The following is a 26,631-nucleotide window of genomic DNA, read 5'->3' on the forward strand; positions in this document are numbered from 1 at the left end:
AGCCTGGGATTTTAAAGGGTTAAAGGGGAATTCCACAGTTTTTTTTTGCATAAATCAATAGTTAGAAGCAAACTAAGTAATTCAGAGTGGTTTGATGTGAAAGGGTTAATTGTATAGAAACTTACTGACTCAGATGTTCAGTGGTGGTGAGGGGTTGTGATGTCTACAACATATATAGCCATTTTATTCAAAGCACCAGTGAACTTATACATGTCTTGTAAAATAGTAGTAACTCTGAAAAAAAAGTTTGCTTTGAAGACTACAACCCCTTGCTTGCTATTAAAAGGTTGGACCCCTTTTGCCTTCAGAACTGCATTAATTCTTTGTGCCATATTTTCAACAAGGTGTTGGAAACGTTCCTCAGAGATTTTGGTTGGTTATTTGAGTTACTGTTGCCTTTCTACCATCTGGAACCAGTCTGCCCATTCTCCTCTGACCTCTCACATCAACAAGGCATTTTCATCCACACAACTGCCACTCACTGGATATTTTCTCTTTTTCTGACCATTCTCTGTAAACCCTAGAGATGGTTGTGCGTGAAAATCCCAGCAGATCAGCAGTTTCTGAAATACTCAGACCAGCCCGTCTGTCACCAACAACCACGCCACATTCAAAGTCACTTAAATCACCTTTCTTCCCCATTCTGATGCTCGGTCTGCACTTCAGCAAGTTGTCTTGACCACCTCTACATGCCTAAAGGCACTGAGTTGTGGCCATGCGATTGGCAGATTAGATATTCGTGTTAACAAGCAATTGAACAGGTGTGCCCAATAAAGTGGCCAGTGAGTGTATATTTAATTATGCAGACATTTTAAAAATAGTTTGTGTTCTCTTTTAATATCCCATTTGATTTATAGAAGACATGTTAGATGAGAAAAAGTCAACAAACTTTTGGACAAATAGTGTGCATGTACATTTTGTACAACTTGAATGACACATCTGACATTTCTTTCTTTGCATATCTGCACCTATTATAGTCGTATCCCACCTGTAAATGTAAATATTCTATACACTTTTACATGGTGTGGATGTGTATACTTTATCTGAATATGTATATTTTGTGGTGCATTTTGCACATTTGTATTTATAACAGACCTATACAATCAGATACAGGTATGCGGACACCTGACCATAACATCTACATGTGTAACGTGGTGACAGAAAACGAGACGCATGCGGATGATAGATGAAGGTGGTTTGGTTTAATGAAAACAAACCAACCGTAGTCAAAAAAGGGGAAAACACAAAGCATAGTCAAACTCCAAGCCAAAATTCAAAACACAGATCAAAAAACAAGCAAAAGTACCAAGGGAAAAGGCAAAAGTCAAAAATGGAACAAACAAAGCAAAAAGGTCAAATAACACAGTCAACAATCAGAACAGGAAGAAACCACTCAGTAGTGTCAGGGAAACGATGAGTCTGACTAAAGCCTGGGCTTTTATACTCTAAACTACCTGTCATATGATCACACACACACAGGTGAACACAGTTAATACTCAGGGGATTGAGAGTGCTGATAGGAGTCACCTGAGACTCCATAAAATCCTGGGTAATGGAGTTTTCTCCAAGATTGGAGTGCGATGGGAGAATTCTGGCAGATGAAGTCCGTGTCCTCCATAGAGGGAGCCAAATGTGTGACAACATGAACCTGTTAGACATCTCACTCCAAAACCATGGCAATAATATGGCTTTGCCCCCATTTTGCTGCTACAACAGCCTCCACTATTCTAGGAAGGCTTTCCACAAGAAGTTTTTTGGAGCATGTCTGTGAATTTATGTCCATTCAGTGAAACAAGGATTTGAGAGATTTGGCACTAACGTTGGTTGAGAAAGCATGGTTTGCAATCGACATTCCAATTCATCCCAAAAATATTCAATAGGGTTGAGGTCAGGGTTTTGTGCATGCCACAGGACTTCCTCCACATTAAACTCATCCTCCACATTAAACTCTTTAGTGAGTGAGCTATTTCAGCACTCAGCAGCCTCACTCTGCAAGGCTGTGTGTCTGTCACTTTGTGGCTGAGCTGTTATTGATCCAAGATGATTTTTCATTTCACAGCAATAACACTTACAGGTGATTGGGGCAGATCTAGCATTCTACTACCAATGTTTGTCAATGGAAACTGCATGACTATGTGCTTGATTTTATACATGTTAGCAATGGGTCTGGCGCGAACACCAGAACACTAGGAGTGTCCACATACATTTGGCCATATAATGTATACTGCACAATACAGCATGCAGAGATGGCTGGATCTTCTATAACGATTAAAGGTTTTTTCAAGAATCGTACTTCCAAGCAAAAAACATTTTAGTTTAATAATTTTAATCAATTATATAATAATTGATTCCTCTGTATATGAAAGATATACTACGAAAGATATGGTATGTACCGATGAACGCTATTACTTTATTTGATCTGAATATAAGAAAAAATCATCCTGAACCTGAAAATAATGTAATCATTTTATTATGCTTTCAGTGTTAAACTTAAATCTGTCTTAAATGCATGTCATTTTGTTTTTGACTAAAGTGCAGCTGTTCATAAGTGTTATGATCCTACAGTAAGCTGTATCAGTTCTCCTTGTGTTTTCCTTGTTGATTCGCAGCCATGAGCTGAGTTGGTATGGCAGTAAATCTAGAATCTTGAATAAACACCAACGCGTCTCCCCTCACACTTCATTCTCTCTTTTTCTCACTCTCTATTTTTCCCTCTCACTGAAGCCAGTCCAATTATCATCTAACCCCTTACATCACCACTTTAATCATCACTTTATCAATTACCTCCTCACCCAGGGGAAATGGAGCCATTCTTTGTTGCTACTTTCTCTGAGGGCTGACAGTAATGCATGGTGTGTCAAACTGCAGCTCAGTGAAGCCATGCTGGCACCAGTGCCCAGTCATTCCTACTGCAAAGGCCATTTGCCACCCCACCTACACAAGTGTGCACAACAGTGTGCAATCCCAGCTACAGCCAGTGCTGCAGTAATGCCCATATGATACCAATCAGAAAACAAGAAATTAACCATCAACTGTATCAGACTGTATGTCAGTGTTACTCACCACTGAAACAGGACTTTCCTTTGTTCCATGGACCATGGCCGCCCATAGAAACCTGCACAGAAGATACATATGATATGCATGCATAAACATAGGTAAACAAATCCATATACAAAAGAACAAATGACATGAACAAAATACCCACAGAAACCCTCAACTTTCTCTCCATCAACAGCACATTCTAGGAGCAGAGAATGAATGTGCAGTATGAATCTTTATTAAGAATGTGGAGCATAAATGTGCATTATGATTTTTCGTAACCATGTTCCTTACGAATATGGATCACAAACATGCACTGTGATTCTTTAGTAACAATGTTCCTTATGAATATGTATCATAAACATACAGTATGATTCTTTAGTAACAATGTTCCTTATGAATACACATCACAAACATGCAGTATGAATCTTTAGAAACAATGTTCCTTATAAATATGCATCACAAACATGCAGTATGAATCTTTAGAAACAATGTTCCTTATGAATATGCATCACAACATGCAGTATGAATCTTTAGTTACAATGTTCCTTATGAATACGCATCACAAACATGCAGTATGATTCTTTAGTAACAATGTTCCTTATGAATATGCATCACAAACATGCAGTATGAATCTTTAGTAACAATGTTCCTTATGAATATGCATCACAAACATGCAGTATGAATCTTTAGTAACAATGTTCCTTATGAATATGCATCACGAACATGCAGTATGATTCTATAGTAACAATGTTCCTTATGAATATGTATCATAAACATACAGTATGATTCTTTAGTAACAATGATCCTTATGAATACACATCACAAACATGCAGTATGAATCTTTAGTAACAATGTTCCTTATGAATATGCATCACAACATGCAGTATGAATCTTTAGTTACAATGTTCCTTATGAATACGCATCACAAACATGCAGTATGATTCTTTAGTAACAATGTTCCTTATGAATATGCATGACAAACATGCAGTATGAATCTTTAGTAACAATGTTCCTTTTGAATATGCATCACGAACATGCAGTATGATTCTATAGTAACAATGTTCCTTATGAATATGTATCATAAACATACAGTATGATTCTTTAGTAACAATGATCCTTATGAATACACATCACAAACATGCAGTATGAATCTTTAGAAACAATGTTCCTTATAAATATTCATCACAAACATGCAGTATGAATCTTTAGAAACAATGTTCCTTATAAATATGCATCACGAACATGCAGTATGAATCTTTAGTAACAATGTTCCTTATGAATATGCATCACAACATGCAGTATGAATCTTTAGTTACAATGTTCCTTATGAATATGCATGACAAACATGCAGTATGAATCTTTAGTTACAATGTTCCTTATGAATACGCATCACAAACATGCAGTATGATTCTTTAGTAACAATGTTCCTTATGAATATGCATGACAAACATGCAGTATGAATCTTTAGTAACAATGTTCCTTATAAATATGCATCACAAACATGCAGTATGAATCTTTAGAAACAATGTTCCTTATAAATATGCATCACAACATGCAGTATGAATCTTTAGTAACAATGTTCCTTATGAATATGCATCACAAACATGCAGTATGAATCTTTAGAAACAATGTTCCTTATGAATATGCATCACGAACATGCAGTATGAATCTTTAGTTACAATGTTCCTTATGAATACGCATCACAAACATGCAGTATGAATCTTTAGAAACAATGTTCCTTATGAATATGCATCACAACATGCAGTATGAATCTTTAGAAACAATGTTCCTTATGAATATGCATCACAACATGCAGTATGAATCTTTAGTAACAATGTTCCTTATGAATATGCATCACAACATGCAGTATGAATCTTTAGTTACAATGTTCCTTATGAATACGCATCACAAACATGCAGTATGAATCTTTAGTAACAATGTTCCTTATGAATATGCATGACAAACATGCAGTATGAATCTTTAGTAACAATGTTCCTTATGAATATGCATCACGAACATGCAGTATGATTCTATAGTAACAATGTTCCTTATGAATATGCATGACAAACATGCAGTATGAATCTTTAGTAACAATGTTCCTTATGAATATGCATCACAAACATGCAGTATGATTCTTTAGTTACAATGTTCCTTATGAATATGCATCACAAACATGCAGTATGATTCTTTAGTAACAATGTTCCTTATGAATATGCATCACAAACATGCAGTATGAATCTTTAGTAACAATGTTCCTTATGAATATGCATCACAATATGCAGTATGAATCTTTAGTAACAATGTTCCTTATGAATATGCATCACAATCATGCAGTATGAATCTTTTGTAACAATGTTCCTTATGAATATGCATCACAACATGCAGTATGAATCTTTAGTAACAATGTTCCTTATGAATATGCATGACAAACATGCAGTATGAATCTTTAGTAACAATGTTCCTTATGAATATGCATCACAACATGCAGTATGAATCTTTAGTAACAATGTTCCTTATGAATATGCATCACAAACATGCAGTATGAATCTTTAGTAACAATGTTCCTTATGAATATGCATCACAACATGCAGTATGAATCTTTAGTAACAATGTTCCTTATGAATATGCATCACAACATGCAGTATGAATCTTTTGTAACAATGTTCCTTATGAATATGCATCACAAACATGCAGTATGAATCTTGAGTAACAATGTTCCTTATGAATATGCATCATGAGCATGCAGTATGAGGCTTTAGTAAGATTGTACATTAGTATAAAGCATTATTTCTGTACTTTGAATTAACATTAAATTACAAAAACCTTGGTTCATTTCTCTTGAGTACAAAATGTAAACTATACTTCAACCTTTACCAGGGTATCTTTTCACAGTACTTGTACTTCTACTTAAGGAACTTGTGTACTTCTGCCATGTCTGGTGTAATTAATGCATCATTAATAGTTTCAATCTTCAGTAACAATGATAAATCTCAATGTATGTTCTGGATCTTTTTTAAGAACTTGGTATCTGCACATGCAGCTTAAATGTGAAACATTTTGCACTGTGAATATCAAGAACGTGGAGTATGAGTGTGCACTCTGAACATGCAGTATGAATCTTCAGTAAGAATGAGCAGTGGGAAGGTGTTCTGAGGTTTCTGTACCGCATAACCTGATGCCTGCTCAAGGCTTGTCCAGCTCAGCCATAGGCTAACAGTGTGTGGCTACACTGTACTGTGCTGCTGCAGGACAGAAGTGGGTCAGTAGAGAAAAAGAAGAGACTGAGCAGCAAACACCTCCACACTGACATTTCCCTGCTGGGCAAGAGATTAAAAGCATCCACAGCCAATAATATAACATGAACCTACAGACACAAGCTGGGCCAATTAGACTCAGAGTGTGTGTGTGTGTGTGTGTGTGTGTGTGTGTGTGTGTGTGTGTGTGTGTGTGTGTGTGTGTGTCTGCCTGAGCAGCCCCTATTCACACTCCCTCTGAATGTGGTTATTTATAATGCACTGAGGCTGCATACGATGGGTGCCCTAGTACTCCTGCTATAAAAGAGAAATGGGTCAAATAACAAAACCACTGCATTCAGACTTTCATAGTGATGAAAAGAATGGATCATAACCGCCTGACAGACTGTCGATTAGCCTGTACAGCCTCTGTAGGAGACTGCAATGGAGTGATGATCCACACACTCAACAACAAAGCCCAGTTTACTAAGACAACACGTTGCTCTTACCTTCAACGATCCCACACAGAAACTCGTCTCTCCGCTCCATCGTCACTGATATCGCCTTTAAAACGACACTGTATGTTCACGTCGCCTGAGTCAACACATTCACGCTACAGGGCATTCGCTTTCTCCATGACCGGAAACCTGGAGCCTTCAGCGGCGCATCGTCCTGCACTCCTCTCTCTCCCTCTCCCTCTCCCTCTCTCTCTCTGACTCCCGGACTGAGAGAGGAGCCGGCAGACTGACCAAGAAACAACCTAACCAAACCCTAAGCGCCTAACAATCAGTCAGGCTGTATTAAAGTTTAGTCGATTTATACACTCGCCAGTTGATACATGCGGAGAGTCGCAGTGTCTCCCTGCACCAGCCCTTACTGCTACTTCTGTGTTTATCGTAGGAGAGAATGTGTGTGTCAGTGAAAGAGGGAGGGGGGCTCAGAGAGACCTGCGACACCTAGTGAGCACTCTTTATAAAGACACACACACACACACACACACACACCGTTTCACTTTAACTGGCTGAGGAGCCTAAACAGCCCTGCAGGGGAAACAGTTCGAGCAGGGCTTTAAAAATTATTAATATTCTTACTTATAAGCTGCTCTGATTTCTTACGTGTTATTTTCCTTTTAGAAAGGCTGTTGACCAGTGCTACAAATTTCAACTGAAAACCTTTGTCTTTAGAAACCACTTTGATTTTAAATCATTAAATCTGTGACCAAACTATACAAGAAAACTGCAGAATGCCATAACCACTGCATGTCTTTGGGCTGTGGAGGAAACCCATGCAGACACATGTAAACTGCACACAGAAAGGCCTCTGTTTGATCAACTGGGGAATTAAACCGAGGCTCTTCATGCTGTGGGGCACAACACCATCCCTCCCCCTTCTGTTTCGATGCACAGGTTTTCATTACAAATATGTTTTATTTTTTCATGAAAAGACAAGTCTGAAATTTTATCATGCATTTTAGATTTTTTTTTGTATTTGGTTTGTCACCCCTTTGCTTTAATGACAGCGTGCTCTCCAGCTGGCAATCCACAAGCTTAGGCAAATGCCAGTGATCAGTGGATCAAATCCACCAAAGAGTGGTCTGAACAACCCTGTTAGCATAATGTGTCCGGCCCACTGGTGGGCCACATCCTTAGTTTGTTCTGGCTCAATATATTTATGGCCCACACATTATAAAGTGAGAAGAACTTAAGTATATGGCCCAAATCTGGCCACAAACTGGCCCAACTACATTGTTGGCTCACAACATTAATGCCAGAATTGTCCCACAACTGTAGACATGAGGCAAAACCATATTAGGCTGTCCAGGATCCTGCCTTACTACCCAAAACTGTGTTTAATCTGGGAAGTGTTTAAGTGGCAGGGATGAGACCTTTTGAGTACATGGGCCTTAACACGCAACAAATTAGCTTAAATTTGAATAGTCAGCTAGAAATGGTGCAGGATCTTGAGTATTTCTTCTTCATTTTACTGTCCTAATACGTCTTTGTTTCAAAGTTTTCAAAATTCTAATTCCGGATTTGAATAAAAAAAACCTAGATTTTTACTGTGGTCTCAGACTTTTGGATCCCCCTCTATGTTGGAAATGTAAGAATGATGAAGGGTCACTTATTGCTGTTAAATAAATAGGCCATTTATTGTGAAAACAACAACAAAAACAGAACCACGGAACTTATTAGATAAGAGCAGTGAGTAAAGGGAGTACGTGAGTAAAGGTAAACGTGTTTTTCATTGGTAAACAGCTCCTCGGACCGGCTTATGGATTTAACTTTTTATTAAACAGTAAACGTAAAAACTAAATCTCCTCTGCAACGGTTAGATTTGTGTACCTCGTTGCTTAGTTACAAAGCAGCCAATCACAGCCCGCGACGGAAACGAGCTACAGAGTGAGTTAGCAGCGCGGACAGACGACAAGATAAAATAACAGCAGGCTATCTGCCTCTGCTCTGATCACTGGCTTTGATTAGCACCTTAGTTCACTGACTTCTGATCTCTCCGCCTCAGTCACTGCCTCAGAATGGCTCTGCAGAGGACAGACCAGCAGGAGAGCTCAGAAGCAGACAGACACCTCCAGACGGAGTGAGAGAGAAACATGGAGTCGAGTAACTTAACTACGCTGCTTACTGTCTTCCCTTCATAACATGTTGTGTGGCTTCTGCTTTTCAGGTACGACACACTGACTGAAACACTGAACCTGCTGAAGAGGAGAGCAGAACAGCTGTATCCTTTCTACACGCAGCAGATTTTTAGCTCCACCTGATCCAACTCTGATCAACCTCAGTAACCCAAAGGCAATCTGTTGGATTTTAACCCATTCATGTCAAAGTCTGAAAGTAAAAATCCTGTTATTCATGAAAAACTCATCAGTCAAACCAAATGGCAATATAGGAGCGTAACAGTTTACAAAATCCATAATTCAGTCCGGTACAGTAAGGTGCTGCCTCAGTTTGTACATCTTGATGCCGCAGAAGTCAGGAGTGCCTGAAAATCTGCCTTATGGAAATACGTTAATGTTTCCATTTTCAATTTATTACAGCATTCAACACTGGAAAGTGCAATACTTTATAATATTAGTCTCAGTCTAAAAGGCTTATGAGGAGCATGCTGTTCCTCTCTGCTCTCAGTTTTGAGACAAAGAGGAAGAATATTTTCAGGGCAGGGATGGTCGGCCCTCATTGTGGGCTTGCATGTTTATTTTTATTTTACCTCATGCTTTTTAGTCAGTATTAAAATAATATTTGCGCCAGTCTGTTCAATGCATTGCTCAGTGTTTGATTTGTGCATAATTGAGAGGCTCGTATTGTGAAGTATACAATATTGTTACAGTCATATTCAAATGTGAGGTTTTTTTTTTGGTACCACATTAAAATTAGTCTTTGGTCACATGAGACTACTGATTTTTAACCAAAGCTTATACAAAATCGTTTTGTGTAGTAAATCTGATTGTGAATTTGATTCTAATATAAAATTTAATTGGCAATAAATGCATGAAAATTACATATAAAATGTTACTGTTAGGTGTGATTATTACAACTATCACATTAGATTTAGAAACTAGGCACTTCAGAATGATCACTTTGATCACTTTAGACACCTCAGGCTTTTTAACACAAACATCCTGACTCTGAAATCTTAGCTGTTTGGCCATAATGAAGCTAGAGTTAGGTTTGAAATTAGCACAGTTATCATAACTCCAGAGAAAGATGAAAAGAGGATTACAGCAGCTTCCCAAAAATTCCATATAGAGTCCTAAGTTTTTTAAACAACGGTGTCGATAGTGCACAAATCCATTAGCATTAACTAGCATAATGGTTTTTCACTTTGAGAGAGTTTCCTTTTTGCTGTTTTTTTGTTTGTTTGCTTTTTTGCAGTTTAGAATGTATTGAGATTTAGAATGTAATTGGTGACACCTTCTCCTCAGTTTCCTCTTGTTACCTTGGCAATTCTGATAAAAACATACTAAATAAAATATGCAGGACACAGAGTTGATTGCAGGGCTGATTATTACAGGGAAAGCAGGCTGCTTGAGCTTGAAGTGTTTTTTTTCCAGTGTTTTTAATGCTCTCCCAGCACCCAAAACACCTGATCCAAGTAATCATTTATTAACATAAGGACTCATGCTGAGCTGAAGAAAATACTAAGATGTGCAGAGCAGTGGTTCTCCAGGAAAAAGATTGAGAGACACTTCTTTAGCCCAGTTAAGTTCTGTGACGTTTCATTATCATACTAAAATTAGTTCCTGGACACAATGGATTGAAAAGAACCCTACAAAGACATCTTTGGGCATTTTCTGCATACAAAAAGCGAATAACCACATTCAAATCAACATTGAAGATTTAGACAGTTTAACTCACAGTCAAATCCAGACGGAGAGATAATGAGTTTCTTCAGAACGAGGCCTACCAAACACGCATGGAGAGTGTGAGTAGCCACATGCATAGAGAATAGAGATCCAGAAGCTTTGATTCACACTGTGGCCCTCACACTGACACTCTTTTGCATCCATGCAGCAAGAGTACATGTCACACATGTCGAAGCGGACACAGAAGCGCCAGAGTGCAATTGTTGCTCTGAGTGATCAGAGTCAAAAGGAGCTAGAAGAGCTGAGAAGACAGACAGAGGAGACACAGGAGAAACACAAGGAACAGGCCAACGGTGTGTATGCGGGTTGGGGAGGGGGTAGTGCGGCAAGACAAGGCAAGTTTATTTATATAGCACCTTTCATACACTGTAGTTATTCAGAGCACTTTACAAATGAGAAAATACAAAGATAAAATTGTAAGATTTTATTAAGATTTGATAGTCTTCTAATGCTAAACGCTGCTTCTCCATGTTTAGTCTTTACCTTTAGGAAGACTAACTGACTAGTTCCTAATGATCTGAGAGTTCTGCTTAGCTCATATCACTGCAGTGTATCAGATAAATATGCTGCTCCTACACCATTAAGCCATTTATAGACCAATAACAGATTCTTCAAGTCTATTCTGTAACAGACTGTTAGCCAGTGTATGAATTTAAGAATGGGGGTGATTCCTGTCTTTTGCTCATAGTGAGACTCTGGCAGCTGCATTTTAAATCAACTGAAGATGTTTGTACAGTTAGAAGACCATTACTGTAATTAACCCTGCTAGAAATACAGGTGTGGATGAGTGGATGTATTTAAAGGATGAAAGAAATTCAGAAAACAAAACTTTTTTTCAGCGCTGAAGAAGGAGATTTTGGAGAAGGAGAAAGAGTTGGCTCTGCTGAATCTTGAGATAGCCGAGCTCCAAGAGTTTAAGGTAGCCATGGAAACTCTTGTGTGTGTCCTCTCACAGAAATTTTGTGTTGTACTCCTGCTTCAAAGTGAACAAACTATGTATGCTCTGTAACATTAGATACTTTCTTGTTTCATAAGATTAAAAAAAAAGGAAATTGGGCCTCATCACATTCTTAAGAAGAAATTTCTCCTTAATACTCACTTGCACAATTTTTCACGACGATTCTGACATTCACCAATGTCTTCTTATTTGGGATTTGTTTGTAGGTAAGAACAGAATCTGCACACTCGAACACAATGGTGCAGAAAGTTCTGCAGTTTAAGAACACATCATGAATCTGACATAGACTTTTTCTTAGGACCTTTCTCAAGAACAAACTTAAAGAAAAAGCTTAGGAAGATATTAGTGAATGAGGCCCATTATTATTGAATGATTATAGACTTACTGAAGGCTTGTGTTTGAATCTGTAGTAAAAAAAATGCATTGTGTGTGTGTGTGTGTGTTTGCTGTAGAGTCTGCAGCAGGGGCAGCTGGACCACATCGCTGAGCTGGAGCGGGAGGTAGCGGCCACGCACCTCCGTCACTCTGAGTCTCTGCAGGCTATGAAGGCTGCATTTCTTAGAGAGAGAAAGCACTTTGAGGCACAGGCCAAACAGAAGGTGCAGACACTCACTCTTGCAGGGAACAGGGTGAGTGTGGAACTGCACAGATACACACATACACATTGGGGCAGTCATTGGCTAGAGGTTAGGGAACCAGCCTCGTGACCGGAAGGTTGCTGGTTCGATCCCCAGAGCCGACAGCACATGACTGAGGTGTCCTAGAGCAAGAAACCTAACCCCCAACTGCTCCCCGGGTGCTGCGGAGTGGCCTGCCCATCACTCCGGGCAAGTATGCTCACTGTCCACTAGTGTGTTTGTGGTGTTTCACTTCACGGATGTGTTAAATGCGGAGGTGAAATTTCCCCATTGTGGGACTAGTAAGGGTCTCTTAATTAATTAATACACACTGTTTGTTGTAACAGACAACCCAAACCAGTCAAAAGTTTGGACACACCTACTCACAGAACAAGTTTTCTTTCTTTCTTTTACTATTTTCTGTGTTTTACAATAATAATAATGATGATATCAAAACTATGAAATTACATTAGTCCTTTTAGAAATGTACTTTTTGGCTGATAATGTACATCTGATATGAATAATATGAACTAAAAATAATCAAAATATTTTCATAAATATTATAATTGAAAAACATCTTTAAAAATACAGAAAAACATACTCATGCCATGTATTTAGAAAAAAGTAATAATACTAATAAGTATGTCAAGTCAGATGCACTAGTTCGCAAATGAAGCACTTTATTAAAGCAAAACTGTTTGGCTTGAAGCCTGGCAAAACCAGAATTGTGTCAGCTATTGGGGCTGACACTGGTACCAGTAAGACAAGCACATTCACTCTTTTCTAACTTGATGTTTGAATGTGAATGTTGTGTGCCAGACTTCCAGTTAGTTGTCAAATGTGTGTCTTGTTGCTTCTGATTGGTCTGACCCATCTATAGACTGCTCATGAGGTCTGTGATATTGAATTTAATTTTCCCCACGTAAAACTTGTTAAGACAGCATCGATAAAGATGTAGGCTATGATGAAAATTGCTACTCTGACAAATTTTAAAATTGTACTGATTTGATCAAAAAAGATTAATCTCTCAGCCCTACTTAGCTACCACAGAACCTGAGACCCCTTAAGGAAAAAAGGGGGCCCATCTCTTCTTCATATCCAAAACTACTGGCGAGTTAGGTAATGATGATGCACCATATCACAATGAAGCAACCGTTACTGAATGTTTAAGGGAAAAACATTATTGGGAGTTTTCAGCACTTCATTGGCCTGGCTCAGTGCCCAGATCTCAACACTTTGAAGGATCTTTGGGATTAGGCAGAAAGGGCAGTTTGCAGCTAGACTGTGCAGCTGTCCAATTTGCAGAAACTGCCCAATACAGTCTGTACTGTACACATCCAGCAACTTAAGGAATCCATGTTTCAGGCTGAAGGTCATAGGATTATATGGCAAGGTGCCACATATTAATAGATAGGTGTACCTGATAAACTGGAAACTCATTGTATCTGTTTAAGACCTCATAGAGTGGTAAGGTAGGGTACTAAGGGGCCATGATGATGTAATTTGCTTCTTGTTTGAACATTTTTTTTTATTATTTTCTTCTGTATTTTATCTCCTCTCTCTCCCTTTCACTCAGGAGGCACCACGCTGTCTGCTCTTTCACACGCAGGAAGTGTCTCAGGAGAACCAGCAACTGCGTGAGGAGCTGCAGCAGCTGATTCAAAGAGCTCATGCTCTACACAGCCACCAGGAGCTGCTGCGAACACAGCAGAGGCAGCTACTGCTGGAGAGAGAGTACATGCAGGAGCTCCATCTCCTGCGCTTCCCTAAACACTCAGACTCCACACCAAAAGGGGGCACCAGTACTGACAGCACCAACACAGGCACAGATGCTACCAGCTGAAATGGAGGTGACATACGTGGGAGATGAAGCTTAATGATAGGATCTTCTTAGTGACCCACATTTTCTGTTCATGCAACTAAACTACTATTATGCCTACTATTAGTGATCCCACTGTCCTTCAAACACTGAATTTTAATTAAATTGACATTGGCAAAAATGATTGTTCAGCATGTCTTATTATTATTATTATTATTATTAATCCGCTCCATGCACTTTATTATGGAAGACCATCTGCTTCAAACATTACCAAATCATTTTGTATACAGTCACAGAAAACATTTTGACACTATAAAGTAATTAACAGGCCTGTCTCTATAGAAGACTATGAGGTGATATAAAATGGCTCAGGTGTGCCTTTATTTGGACTGAAATCAGCCCAAAAAGAATTAAAGTGAACGGAGAACTTTCTTCAACTTCTTTGAAACCTAAGCAGCATACTTCCAGTGGCAAACGTTTGAAGGCAAAAGCTAAGAGACTAAATCTGTAAAGATGTCATAGCTTTGTCTAAAAACTTCAGTTCAGGAAATCTGTGAGTTACACAAGATTGAAATATGCATTACTTTATGCATTTAAATCAGTGGTTCTCAATGCTGGTTCTGGAGTACCATTGCTCTGCATGTTTTCCCTGCTCTAATACACCCAGTTCAGTTCAGGATGACCTTCTTAATTAGTTACTCAGTAGCATCAGGTGTCTGTGGAGCAGAAGCATCTAAAATGTCAAGCATATTCATACTACATATTGATAGTACATGACCAAGACATAAACAATGAATTTAAAATAAAAGGTGCTTTAAAACAAGGGTGGGGAACTGAGGGCACAACTGAGCACAGGTGAGTTCTCTGCTCTAGCACAACAAACAAACCTAGTAATTGGCTTATGAATTTAATCAGATGTGCTTGAGCAGGAAATCACCAAACTGTGATCCGGCCCTCTAGGGCCAGAATTCTCCACTACATCCATCCATCATCTTCTGCTTCTCCGGGGTTCGGGTCACAGGGGCAGTATTCCTAAGCAATGAGGCCCAGACCTCCCTTTCCCCAGCCACTTCCACTAGCTCTCCAAGGGGCATTCCGAGTCACTCCCAGGCCAGCGTGTCCTGGGTCTTCCCCGGGGGCCCCTCCCAGGTGGACTTGCCTGTGACACCTCCCGAGGGAGGCGTCCAGGAGGCATCCTAACCAGTTCTCCACTCTTGCTTAAAAAATCTGATATACCAGTGCAGCAAAGCATGTGGTATGGTTTGTTTGGCCTTTAGCCATGTGAGAGGATGTGGGTGTGGGTGTGGTTAAGAGTCAGAACACCTTTCAGTTGAACTCTGAAGTAATGCAGTTTCCATTTTTTTGATAAGTTCTGATAACAGGTGAGCAAGTGACATCACGGTAGCTGAAGGAATTAGGAAGTTAAACAGCAACTGTCTTGTCCACAGCAAGCGTTGACCTTAACGTCGGGCTTTCCTGTATCTTTGAAAAAAGTTTAAACAGCCAATTCTGACACTCAGCAACACTCAACAAAGGCGAAGAGACAAATGAAGGTATGCACTTCAGTGAGTTTCATATTTTAAGTTGTGACCGCCTGTGTTTTTTATTAGGCTACATAAAGAATCAATGTCAGATGAAGACAGACACCTTGAAAAAATGATATACTGTCTAAGTTAAGAACTAAATTCTGTAAACAAGGTCAAGGATCAGTAGTGTGTTCTGCTGTCTTTTAGAAGTTCAGTGGTAAGTTTTGGGTGAAGACTGAGTACTTATACCGAAGTAACAGCAAGAAGTGTTGCTGACCTATGATGTGTGAGAATGGTTAGTGAAACTGTTCTCTTATAGTATAATGAAGATATTGGGTTTAGAGATGATTAACATGATACAGTATATTTAAGTTTTAAGCAAAAGGCGGGTGGTGGGGATCAGAGAGGTTTGTAAGAAAGAATGGGGTAGGTCGAAACAGCAACAGGAAACAAAACCATTGAAACTTTAAGGAAGCAAGTTTGTTAGGTGCATTTTTCCCTATTTTACTCACCAACTTCCATCCCTCCTTTCAACTCAATCACATTCTTAAGATTCAAATCAGGAAATAAATACAAAAAGTATTCAAGTTTACATTGAAATTAATTTAAAAAAAAACTATAACTGTTTTGGGGTTTATTTTGGGGGCTGCACAGAAAGTGACAGAGGGTACACACTTGTGCTGCCTTGTGTGCATGTTCATGTTGTGTGTATACATAGGTATGTATTATATACATATTATATATACATATATATATATATATATATATATATACAGTGCATCCGGAAAGTATTCACAGCGCTTCACTTTTTCCACATTTTGTTTTGTTACAGCCTTATTCCAAATTTAATTATATTAATCTTTTTCCTCAAAATTCTACACAAAATACCCCATTGTGACCATGTGAAAAAAGTTTTCTCGAGAGTTTTGAAAATGTATTAAAATTAAAAAACAAAGAAATCATATTTACATAAGTATTCACAGCCTTTGCCATGAAGCTCAAAATTGAGCTCAGGTGCATCCTGTTTCCACTGATCATCCTTGAGATGTTTCTACAGCTTAAATGGAGTCCACCTGTGGTTGATTGGACATGATTTGGAAAGGCACACACCTGTCTATATAAGGTCCCACAGTTGACTGCATGTCAGAGCGCAAACACCAAGCATGAAGTCAAAGGAATTGTCTGTAGACCTCCGAGACAAAATTGTCTCGAGGCACAAATCTGGGGAAGGATACAGAAAAATTACTGCTGCGTTGAAGGTCCCAATGAGCACAGTGGCCTCCATCATTCGTAAATGGAAGAAGTTCGGAACCACCAGGACTCTTCCTAGAGCTGGCCGGCCGTCTAAATTGAGCGATCGGGGGAGAAGGGCCTTGGTCAGGGAGGTGACCAAGAACCCAATGATCACTCTGTCAGAGCTCCAGCGTTCCTCCGTGGAGAGAGGAGAACCTTGCAGAAGGACAACCATCTCTGCAGCAATCCACCAATCAGGCCTGTATGGCAGAGTGGCCAGGCGAAAGCCACTCCTTAGTAAAAGGCACAAGGCAGCCCGTCTGGAATTTGCAAAAAGGCACCTGAAGGACTCTCAGACCATGAGAAACAAAATTCTCTGGTCTGATGAGACAAAGATTGAACTCTTTGGTGTGAATGCCAGGCGTCATGTTTGGAGGAAACCAGGCACTGCTCATCACGAGGCCAATACCATCCCTACAGTCAAGCATGGTGGTGGCAGCATCATGCTATGGGGATGTTTCTCAGCAGCAGGAACTGGCAGACTAGTCAGGATAGAGGGAAAGATGAATGCCGCAATGTACAGAGACATCCTGGATAAAAACCTGCTCCAGAGCGCTCTTGACCTCAGACTGGGGCGACGGTTCATTTTTCAGCAGGACAACGATCCGAAGCACACAGCCAAGATCTCAAAGCAGTGGCTTCAGGACCACTCTGTGAATGTCCTGGAGTGGCCCAGCCAGAGCCCAGACTTGAATCCGATTGAACATCTCTGGAGAGATCTGAAAATGGCTGTGCACAGACGTCTCCCATCCAACCTGATGGAGCTTCAGAGGTACTGCAAAGAAGAATGGGCAAAACTGCCTAAAGATAGGTGTGCCAAGCTTGTGGCATCATATTCAAAAAGACTTGAGGCTGTAGTTGCTGCCAAAGGTGGTTCTACAAAGTATTAAGCAAAGGCTGTGAATACTTATGTAAATATGATTTCTTTGTTTTTTAATTTTAATAAATTTTCAAAACTCTCGAGAAAACGTTTTTCACATGGTCACAATGGGGTATTTTGTGTAGAATTTAGAGGAAAAAGATTAATTTAATTCAATTTGGAATAAGGCTGTAACAAAACAAAATGTGGAAAAAGTGAAGCGCTGTGAATACTTTCCGGATGCACTGTATATATATATATATATATATATATATATATATATACACATATATATACACACACACACACCACTGGCAGTATCAATTATGTATTAGTGAACATTTTTGTTATTTGACTTTAAAAATTTTAAAGGTAAAAAATTTAATGTAAAATGTTAAATAATAAGTCTATTTTCTTTAGAGGACATATTAACTTCACTTATCAATGTTCACTTAGGAAATCAACAAAACATGTAATGGTAACACTTTATTTGGAGTAGTCTTTGTAGATGATTAATAAACTCAACAGATTATCAGTAACACAAACAACATATCATTGAAGTAGCAGTAGTGCAGCATCTGAACACAATAAAGTAAATATCTTATAGATGTTGTGTTGATTCATTACTCACATTAAGTAGATGTTTTGTTAATATTTTACTTCCATTATGCAAAATCTAGCCTTACCCAACCTTAATTAAAACCAAAACCTAGCTTGGCCCTAATCCTAACCTTAACCTCAATGTCACCCATGAAATTTGCCCAGACAATATACACAATATATTTTTTTACATTAGCTGGAGAATGCAAATGTAAGCCAGAAGCCACATGGCTAAGATTTCTGCTAGAAAGCCAGAAAAAATATTTCAAACAGCCTGCTACCAAAAACCCAGTCCAAAACATTTGTCGTTTTGTCATCAGAAGAGGGTTTTCTGGTCAAGGTACCTTTAATCTATACCAAATTATTCAAAGCATAACACTGTAAATGTATGCACGTGTATATAGTTATAGGAAAGCAGTGCAATATGTTTTCTGATCTCTGTGGGTTCCCAGTTCATTATTTTAAAGAACTTAACTTCTTAAACACAACAGGAGACATTGAAAGTGTCTTGGACATAACATTTGGTAGTAGCACACATTTTACATGTCAAATTAAACTACATTGCTGATTTTGACCATATCATGTAGAACATTTAACATCCATAATAATATGGGTGCTAACCAAATTATGATTTAGTCGTACTCCAGAGTTTCACTAAGACTTCCAACTTCAGCTGTCAGCTCAACAGGATGTGCAACAGTGATCACCCCATAACTTCTCTGATCTGCCCATGATTGATTAAACTGGGAGTGCTACAGCTTATCCCATGTTACATCTCTCCCTGGTCTCCCTGTATAACATGTTAAATCGACTGATCAGAGATATCTCATACTGTACGTAAAATGAGTGATGTGATTTCTTACTGAAAAGAAACGTCCGATTCTTTCTTTCTCACTACAGCCAGTGGAGGACGGACACACTATGGATAAATCAGATGAGTGTAAGTTACACAACACAGACATGAACATGAAATATGCCTATGCAATAGAACATGAGAGGAAGTTTATAATCACGAATATGATTTGGTCACAGGAATGAGCCAAACTGAATGTTCTTTGCCTTGAACATTGTCTCAAATATGAGTTATTCCACACCAAGCGATTTCATGGATTTCCATGAAAAATTCAAGCAAATACATCAATGCAGCTAATGCAGCCATGCAAAATTTTGCAACTGTACAGCAAGTAATTTTAGTTGTGATTTTTCTAAAAGTTTGCCCTATTATGATCTAAACTTAACAACAGATTTTAACTGCTTACAAAATGACTGAGCTTTTAACCGCTGATATTAGCTGAAATATTAACAGGGTATAAAACACAACAAGAGTAATATTTGCTTGCAAGAGGTTAATTTATTGGACACTACAATTTTCAGCTTATCAATATCACAGTGCATTGTCACACCCCCTAAGATAATATGTTCTCATATTTCTTGTTTTTGAGGGATCTATTTTATCAATTTCTTGCAGAGGCACTCAAAATGCATCCTGTCTTGTTAGCCACCAAAATGATTTTCCTGCTGCAAAGGGCTTATGAGAGTATCAGGAGAAGACACTTACAGAGTTTTTGAGAACATCAGCAGCAGAACCTAGGACCTGAGGTGAAATCAGCTTGAGACAATGCTGGAAATTTGGAAACTTCAGATGATGATTACACTGTTTATATTTTTGTATCCTCAAGGCCAGTAAATTTATTTTGATGGCCAGCAAGATGTAGCTGTTGGCTCTGTTGACTCTGCAAGAGAATTTCTATAAAATAGATGACCTAAGAACAAGACCTCTGAAAATAGAGAAACAGACTTTCTGAATCACTGTAAAAGGTTCATTTGTTAATACAGTGTGTTCATTTCAACACTTTTACTGTGTTTTATATTGGGCTTCTCAGCCAAATACTTTGTGAAAAATGATTAAGACTATAGATTTGAAGGATTCAATTTCAAAGATGAAATATTCCTAATATAAAGAAATATTCAAAGGTCAAATATTGCACAATCATATTGTACATCCGCCACTATATTATTCTATTGAAGGCATTCATTAGCACAAAAGTAGTGAAATATCATTCTCAGTAGTGTAAGCAGTTACGTTCAACATTTAAGATGTAATTTAAAACCGGAAGAGGTCAAAGAAAAACTACAAGTAAAAAACTAATTCCAGCAGGACTTTGAAATTTCATATTGTTGCTTGAATAAAATTGAAGCTTATGCGTTTTTTTTTTCCTTTTTATAGATATCTATGATGTGACTGGCATCACATCATAGATATCTATTAAAAACAATCAAGCACGACAACGCTCTTCAAACAACAGGTTGTGTTGTTGGATATAATGGTTGTATAAATTGATTAACTTCACTTTATTCTTTGCCTGCCTCGATTCACCATGGGCTCATGTTGACTATGACGTGTATCCAGTAAACAGATCATAGCTGATTATAGAGCGAAGCACTCCTTACATGCTTGCATCTCGTTTTTGAGGTAGACACTTTCCTTAGACTAAATTCATAAAATGAAAATAAAATAATAGAATAAAATCTTTCAAAAAAAAAACATTCATGATTGAGGTCACAGTAAGTATGAAAAGTGTTCAAAGATTCCTTAATGATAAAGTTATGTTGCTGTTTGTTAAATTAATTTTTCATACGTTTCCTTCATGATCTGTCAAACACAGTTGCATGCAACTCCAGTGGTCTCCTGTCTGAAGATCAGTTCCTGTGTTCTATCTGTCTGGATGTATTAACTGATCCAGTCTCCACTCCATGTGGACACAACTTTTGTAAAACCTGCCTTACACAGTACTGGAACAACAGTCAACATTATCAATGCCCATTATGTAAAGAGATATTCACCAAGAGACCTGAACTGAAGATCAATACAACACTGAGAGAGGTTGTGGACCACTTCAAGAAGAAAAGTGGTCTTACTAAGCCAGAGGTTCTTTGTGACGTCTGCGCTGGAGTTAAGCTGAAAGGCCTTAAATCCTGCCTGGATTGTGGTGTGACCTTCTGTAAGACCCATTTAGAGCCGCATACAGTTGGGAAACTTAAGAAACACAAACTAATCAACCCAGTGAAGAACCTGGAAGACTACATATGCCAGAAACATGATAGACCCCTGGAGCTGTTCTGCAAATATGACGAGACATGTGTGTGTCATTTCTGCACTGAGACAGACCACAAGAATCACGATGCTGTTCCTATAGAGGAGGAAAGTGCAGAGAAGAAGGTGAGATTTTTCTATTTCACCATCATTATGAAGAATGCACATTCATTAAGCTGGAAGGTATTTATAAACACACACACACACACACACACACACAATTACACTCTATCTAGGACACTTGTCCTTCTGGGTCATTGGGGTGCTGAAGCCTATCCCAGCGATCACTGGGCGGAGGGCAAGAAACCTCCCTGGACAGGTCCCCATTCCATCACAGGATGTGGGGAACCAAACCCAGGTCCCTCTTGCTGAGAGGTGACAGTGCTACACATTGTGCCAACCCCTAAAACTAAATAAAGATTAAAAAAAAAAAGACAAAACATTCCACAAACTGTGGGACAATTAACCATTTGAGATCTACCACACTGGTATAGTAACAAACATCTATACCTGAGTTCTAATACACATATACAGTTAGAGATATTCATACAAAAGTCATACCACATTTGTAGAGTAACACATCCATACCCGAGTTCCACCACACCAATACAGTAAACAACACATCCATACCCAAGTTCCACCACACCAATACAGTAAACAACACATCCATACCCGAGTTCCACCACACCAATACAGTAAACAACACATCCATACCTCAGATACACCACACCAATACAGTAAACAACACATCCATACCAGAGTTCCACCACACCAATACAGTAAACAACACATCCATACCCGAGTTCCACCACACCAATACAGTAAACAACACATCCATACCTCAGTTCCACCACACCAATACAGTAAACAACACATCCATACCTCAGTTCCACCACACCAATACAGTAAACAACACATCCATACCCAAGTTCCACCACACCAATACAGTAAACAACACATCCATACCCGAGTTCCACCACACCAATACAGTAAACAACACATCCATACCCGAGTTCCACCACACCAATACAGTAAACAACACATCCATACCCAAGTTCCACCACACCAATACAGTAAACAACACATCCATACCCAAGTTCCACCACACCAATACAGTAAACAACACATCCATACCTCAGTTCCACCACACCAATACAGTAAACAACACATCCATACCCGAGTTCCACCACACCAATACAGTAAACAACACATCCATACCCGAGTTCCACCACACCAATACAGTAAACAACACATCCATACCCAAGTTCCACCACACCAATACAGTAAACAACACATCCATACCCGAGTTCCACCACACCAATACAGTAAACAACACATCCATACCCAAGTTCCACCACACCAATACAGTAAACAACACATCCATACCTCAGATCCACCACACCAATATAGTAAATAACACATCCATACCAGAGTTCCACCACACCAATACAGTAAACAACACATCCATACCCGAGTTCCACCACACTAATACAGTAAACAACACATCCATACCCGAGTTCCACCACACCAATACAGTAAACAACACATCCATACCTCAGTTCCACCACACTAATACAGTAAACACAACAAGGAAGTCAGGTGTAGCTGAAAAGTATGTTAGGGTGGTGCAGGACATGTATGAGGATAGTGAGACAGTGGTGAGGTGTGCAGTTGGAGTGACAAATGGTTACAAGGTGAAGGTAGGGTTTACATCAGGGATCAGCTTTGAGCCCCTTCTTGTTTGCAATGGTGATGGACAGGTTGACAGATGAGGTCAGGCAGGAGGCTCCATGGACCATGATGTTTGCAGATGACATTGTAATCTGTGGTGAGAGTAGAGAGCAGGTGGAAGAGAATCTGGAGAGGTGGAGTTTTGCACTGGAAAGGAGAGGAATGAAGGTCAGTAGAGACAATACGGAATACATGTGTGTGAATGAGAGGGAGGCAGGTGGAAAGGTGAAGATGCAAGGAGTAGAGGTCGTAAAGGTGGATGACTTCAAATATCTTGGGTCAACCATCCAGAGCAATGGACAGTGTAGAAAAGAGGTGAAGAAGAGGGTGCAGGCAGGATGGAGTGGGTGGAGACGGGTGTCAGGGCTGATGTGTGACAGAAGGATAGCAGCAAGAGTGAAAGGGAAGGTTTACAGGACAGTAGTGCATCCTGCTATGATGTATGGTTTGGAGACTTTGGCTCTGTCTAAAAGACAGGAGGCTGAGCTGGAGGTGGCGGAGATGAAGATGCTGAGATTTTCGTTGGGAGTGACAAGGATGGACAAGATTAGAAATGAGCAGATCAGAGGGACAGTGAAGGTGGAGGAGTTTGGAGATAAAGCCAGAGAGGCCAGGTTCAGATGGTTTGGACATGTGTTGAGGAGGAATAGTGGATATATTGGTCAAAGAATGTTGGAGATGGAGCTGCCGGGTAGAAGGAGAAGAGGTAGACCTCAGAGAAGGTTTATGGATGTAGTGAAGGTGGACATGGAGATGGTTGGTGTAAAAGTAGAGGAGGCAGTGGATAGGGCAAGATGGAGGCAGATGATCCGCTGTGGCGACCCCTAAAGGGAGCAGCTGAAAGAAGAAGAAGAAGAAGAAGACTAATTTACGAACTAAGTAGTTCAGTGAAAATATTCCTTCGCTTGATTGAGGAAGTCACATTTAGGAGATGTCTGTCATTGGCTGATAGGTGTGTCCATAATAATTCCTCAAGCAGTTGATTGATTTTCTTTCTGTCCATAGTCACATCTAGCAGAGACACAGGCAGAGTTGCAGCAGTTGATACATAACAGACTGAAGAAAATTGAAGAGATCAAAAACTCAGTAGGGCACAGAAAAGTGAGTGATGTCGTCATGTGTCGTCAAGACATCATAAGTCTTCATTGTGTTTTATATAATTTTTCAAATGGTTATTAATCATATGCCCCAATTCACTGTAATGGAATTCAAGTGAAATGTTTTTTTTTTTAATTAGAAAAACACAGAGGAAGAAATTGCAAACAGTGTTAAACTCTTCACTGCTCTAATACGCTCCATTGAGAGAAGCCAGGCTGAGCTGCTTAAGGTAATGGAGGAGAAGCAGAAAGCAGCAGAGAAGCAGGCTGATGACTTCATTAAAGAGCTGGAGCAGGAAATCACTAAGTTAAAGAGGAGAGACACTGAGCTGGAGCAGCTCTCCCACACTGAGGACCACCTCCACCTCCTACAGGTCAGTGACCCTCTATCTGCTCAATGACAATGCAGCACATCCCACAACATCACTGCTCATGCTGAGGGATTTCTCCTCTCTCCTGCTGGACTGTAGATTTACCCATCACTCTGCAAACCTCCACACACCAAGAACTGGACTGACATCAGTATAGACCCTTATCTGAGTGTAGATCCTGTGAGTAATGTTCTGTCTGAACTTCAGAAGAGTCTGGATGAAGAACTCTGTAAAACTCTTAATGAAAAGTTAAAAGAAACAGGTAAAAGAAACTTTCAGATTTGACATAGTCCCAGTGCAAGTCTGTATTAGAAAGCAATCCTTTGTCAAAAGCTAGCTGAAATGTAATCTATTGGTTAACTGCATTATTAACCAACAAAATCACGTCTGTAAACTGTTTAAATATTGTCGTTTGTTGTAATTAGTCTCCTCAGAACTGAAGAGGATTCAGCAGTATGCAGGTACAGTGTTCATTATTATATTACATTACTCTACCATACGTTTAACAGGACATTGGTCTTCTTTATACTCTTCAAAAATGAATCAATGTGTTATACTGCATGATGAATGAATTTGTTACTTTCTACTCATATCACATGCTGTATGTTTCTCTCAGTGGATGTGACTCTGGATGCTGATACAGCTCATTCCAATCTCATTCTGTCTGATGATGGAAAACAAGTGACACATGGAGACACAAGACAGAATCTTCCAGAAAACCCAAAGAGATTCACCTATTATGCTATGATCCTGGGAAAGGAGGGATTCTCTTTGGGAAAATTTTACTATGAGGTGCAGGTCAGGGGGAAAACTAAGTGGGAACTAGGAGTGGCCAGAGAGTCCATTAACAGGAAGGGGGAGGTTACATTAAGGCCTGAAGATGGATTCTGGACTGTGGTTTTGAGGAATGGGAATAAGTATAAAGCATGTGCTGTTTCTTCAGTCTCCCTCTTTCTGAAAGAGAAGCCCCAAAAGGTGGGAGTGTTTGTGGATTATGAGGAGGGTCTGGTCTCCTTTTATGATGTGGAGTCCAGATCTCATATCTACTCTTTCACTGGTCAGTCTTTCACTGAGAACCTCTATCCATACTTCAGCCCCTGTAATAATGACAAAGGTAAAAATTCAGATCCTCTGATCATAACACCTGTATTTAAAGCTGCATGAATTTTCAGCTCAGACAATTCAGAATTTTGTGAAATGTTAAGAAATACAAGTGAAAAGGGAGAGATTTAACATTACCCCCCCCATGACCCTGAGGGAGAAGCAGCTTAGAGAATGTGTGTGTGTGTGTGTTATTTTATACACAATATTAATTCATTTTTACATGTCAATTGTCCAAACTTTCTTAATTAGTATTACACCGTTTTTACTGTTGTATCTTTTGTGACTGTGGCATTTAGTTTTTAGACTGGTTCCTACACTGTTGGCTCTACTGAACATTGCCAGTTGGCAGTGAGAGACAATACTCTGGCTATTCAGCCTAGCAAAACATTCCACAAGAAGAGAAATGGAAGTGATCAAAGCAGCAAACAATACTCTCAAGAGGGCACTTCTATGTACATGTATATTACCTCTATTCTGTTTGTACATGCCAGGCTGAACAATTTCAAATCACACTGCTTTTCTACACCGCCACTGCATATAATGTTAGTTTTGCTTGAGTGGGATGGATATCGATCAAACCTGCCTATCAGAATATTGGTGCCGACAGTTTTCAGGCAGGTTTGATCAGTGAAATTAGCTGTTTTTTGGCCAGTGATCTCTCTGTTTTAAATGTTGCAGACACATTTTGTTGGTGTTTTTCTGTGCTACAAAATATGATAAACAAATACTTGTTACTTTCTTGTTGTGTTCACTTCAGCACATAAAATCTTTGTTAAGCAACATCCTTAATAACTAGTCGTTCTCTAGCTGCTAGCGTACAAGCTAGTAGCACTAGCAATATAGCTTCAGAGCTAGCTTAGCTTAGCAAACTTTTGATAACTGACATTGATGTTTAACGGTATGGTTTTTAAA

General features: G+C 39.2%; 3 protein-coding genes across 3 annotated transcripts in view; 2 read left to right on the forward strand and 1 right to left on the reverse strand.

The window, feature by feature from the left end:
• The window catches only part of si:dkey-183c6.8 (protein O-GlcNAcase), a 36,785-nt gene extending 29,592 nt beyond the window's left edge, over window positions 1-7,193 (reverse strand). The window contains exons 1-2 of the mRNA XM_017710261.2: window positions 6,785-7,193; window positions 3,064-3,115 (exon numbers count right to left, since the gene is read on the reverse strand). Coding sequence (XP_017565750.1) covers window positions 3,064-3,115; window positions 6,785-6,824 — 92 coding nt within the window. The 5' untranslated portion in view covers window positions 6,825-7,193. The remainder of the gene's footprint in view (window positions 1-3,063; window positions 3,116-6,784) is intronic.
• Window positions 7,194-8,658: 1,465 nt separating this feature from the next.
• ccdc166 (coiled-coil domain containing 166) lies at window positions 8,659-14,217 on the forward strand. The gene is made up of 7 exons (XM_017710227.2): window positions 8,659-8,867; window positions 8,955-9,008; window positions 10,655-10,709; window positions 10,799-10,943; window positions 11,490-11,569; window positions 12,061-12,237; window positions 13,802-14,217. Exons 1-7 carry the CDS (start codon window positions 8,806-8,808, stop codon window positions 14,066-14,068), a joined length of 840 nt encoding a protein of 279 aa, XP_017565716.1. The 5' UTR covers window positions 8,659-8,805; the 3' UTR covers window positions 14,069-14,217.
• Window positions 14,218-15,495: 1,278 nt separating this feature from the next.
• On the forward strand, window positions 15,496-26,453 carry LOC108434819 (E3 ubiquitin-protein ligase TRIM39-like). The gene is made up of 8 exons (XM_017710226.2): window positions 15,496-15,597; window positions 19,223-19,262; window positions 20,989-21,542; window positions 24,153-24,248; window positions 24,385-24,618; window positions 24,715-24,877; window positions 25,041-25,076; window positions 25,232-26,453. Exons 1-8 carry the CDS (start codon window positions 15,592-15,594, stop codon window positions 25,777-25,779), a joined length of 1,677 nt encoding a protein of 558 aa, XP_017565715.1. The 5' UTR covers window positions 15,496-15,591; the 3' UTR covers window positions 25,780-26,453.
• The last annotated feature ends 178 nt before the right edge of the window (window positions 26,454-26,631 follow it).

Source organism: Pygocentrus nattereri, chromosome 2 (genome assembly GCF_015220715.1).
Source record: "Pygocentrus nattereri isolate fPygNat1 chromosome 2, fPygNat1.pri, whole genome shotgun sequence".
In the NCBI taxonomy this organism is placed as follows: Eukaryota; Metazoa; Chordata; class Actinopteri; order Characiformes; family Serrasalmidae; genus Pygocentrus; species Pygocentrus nattereri.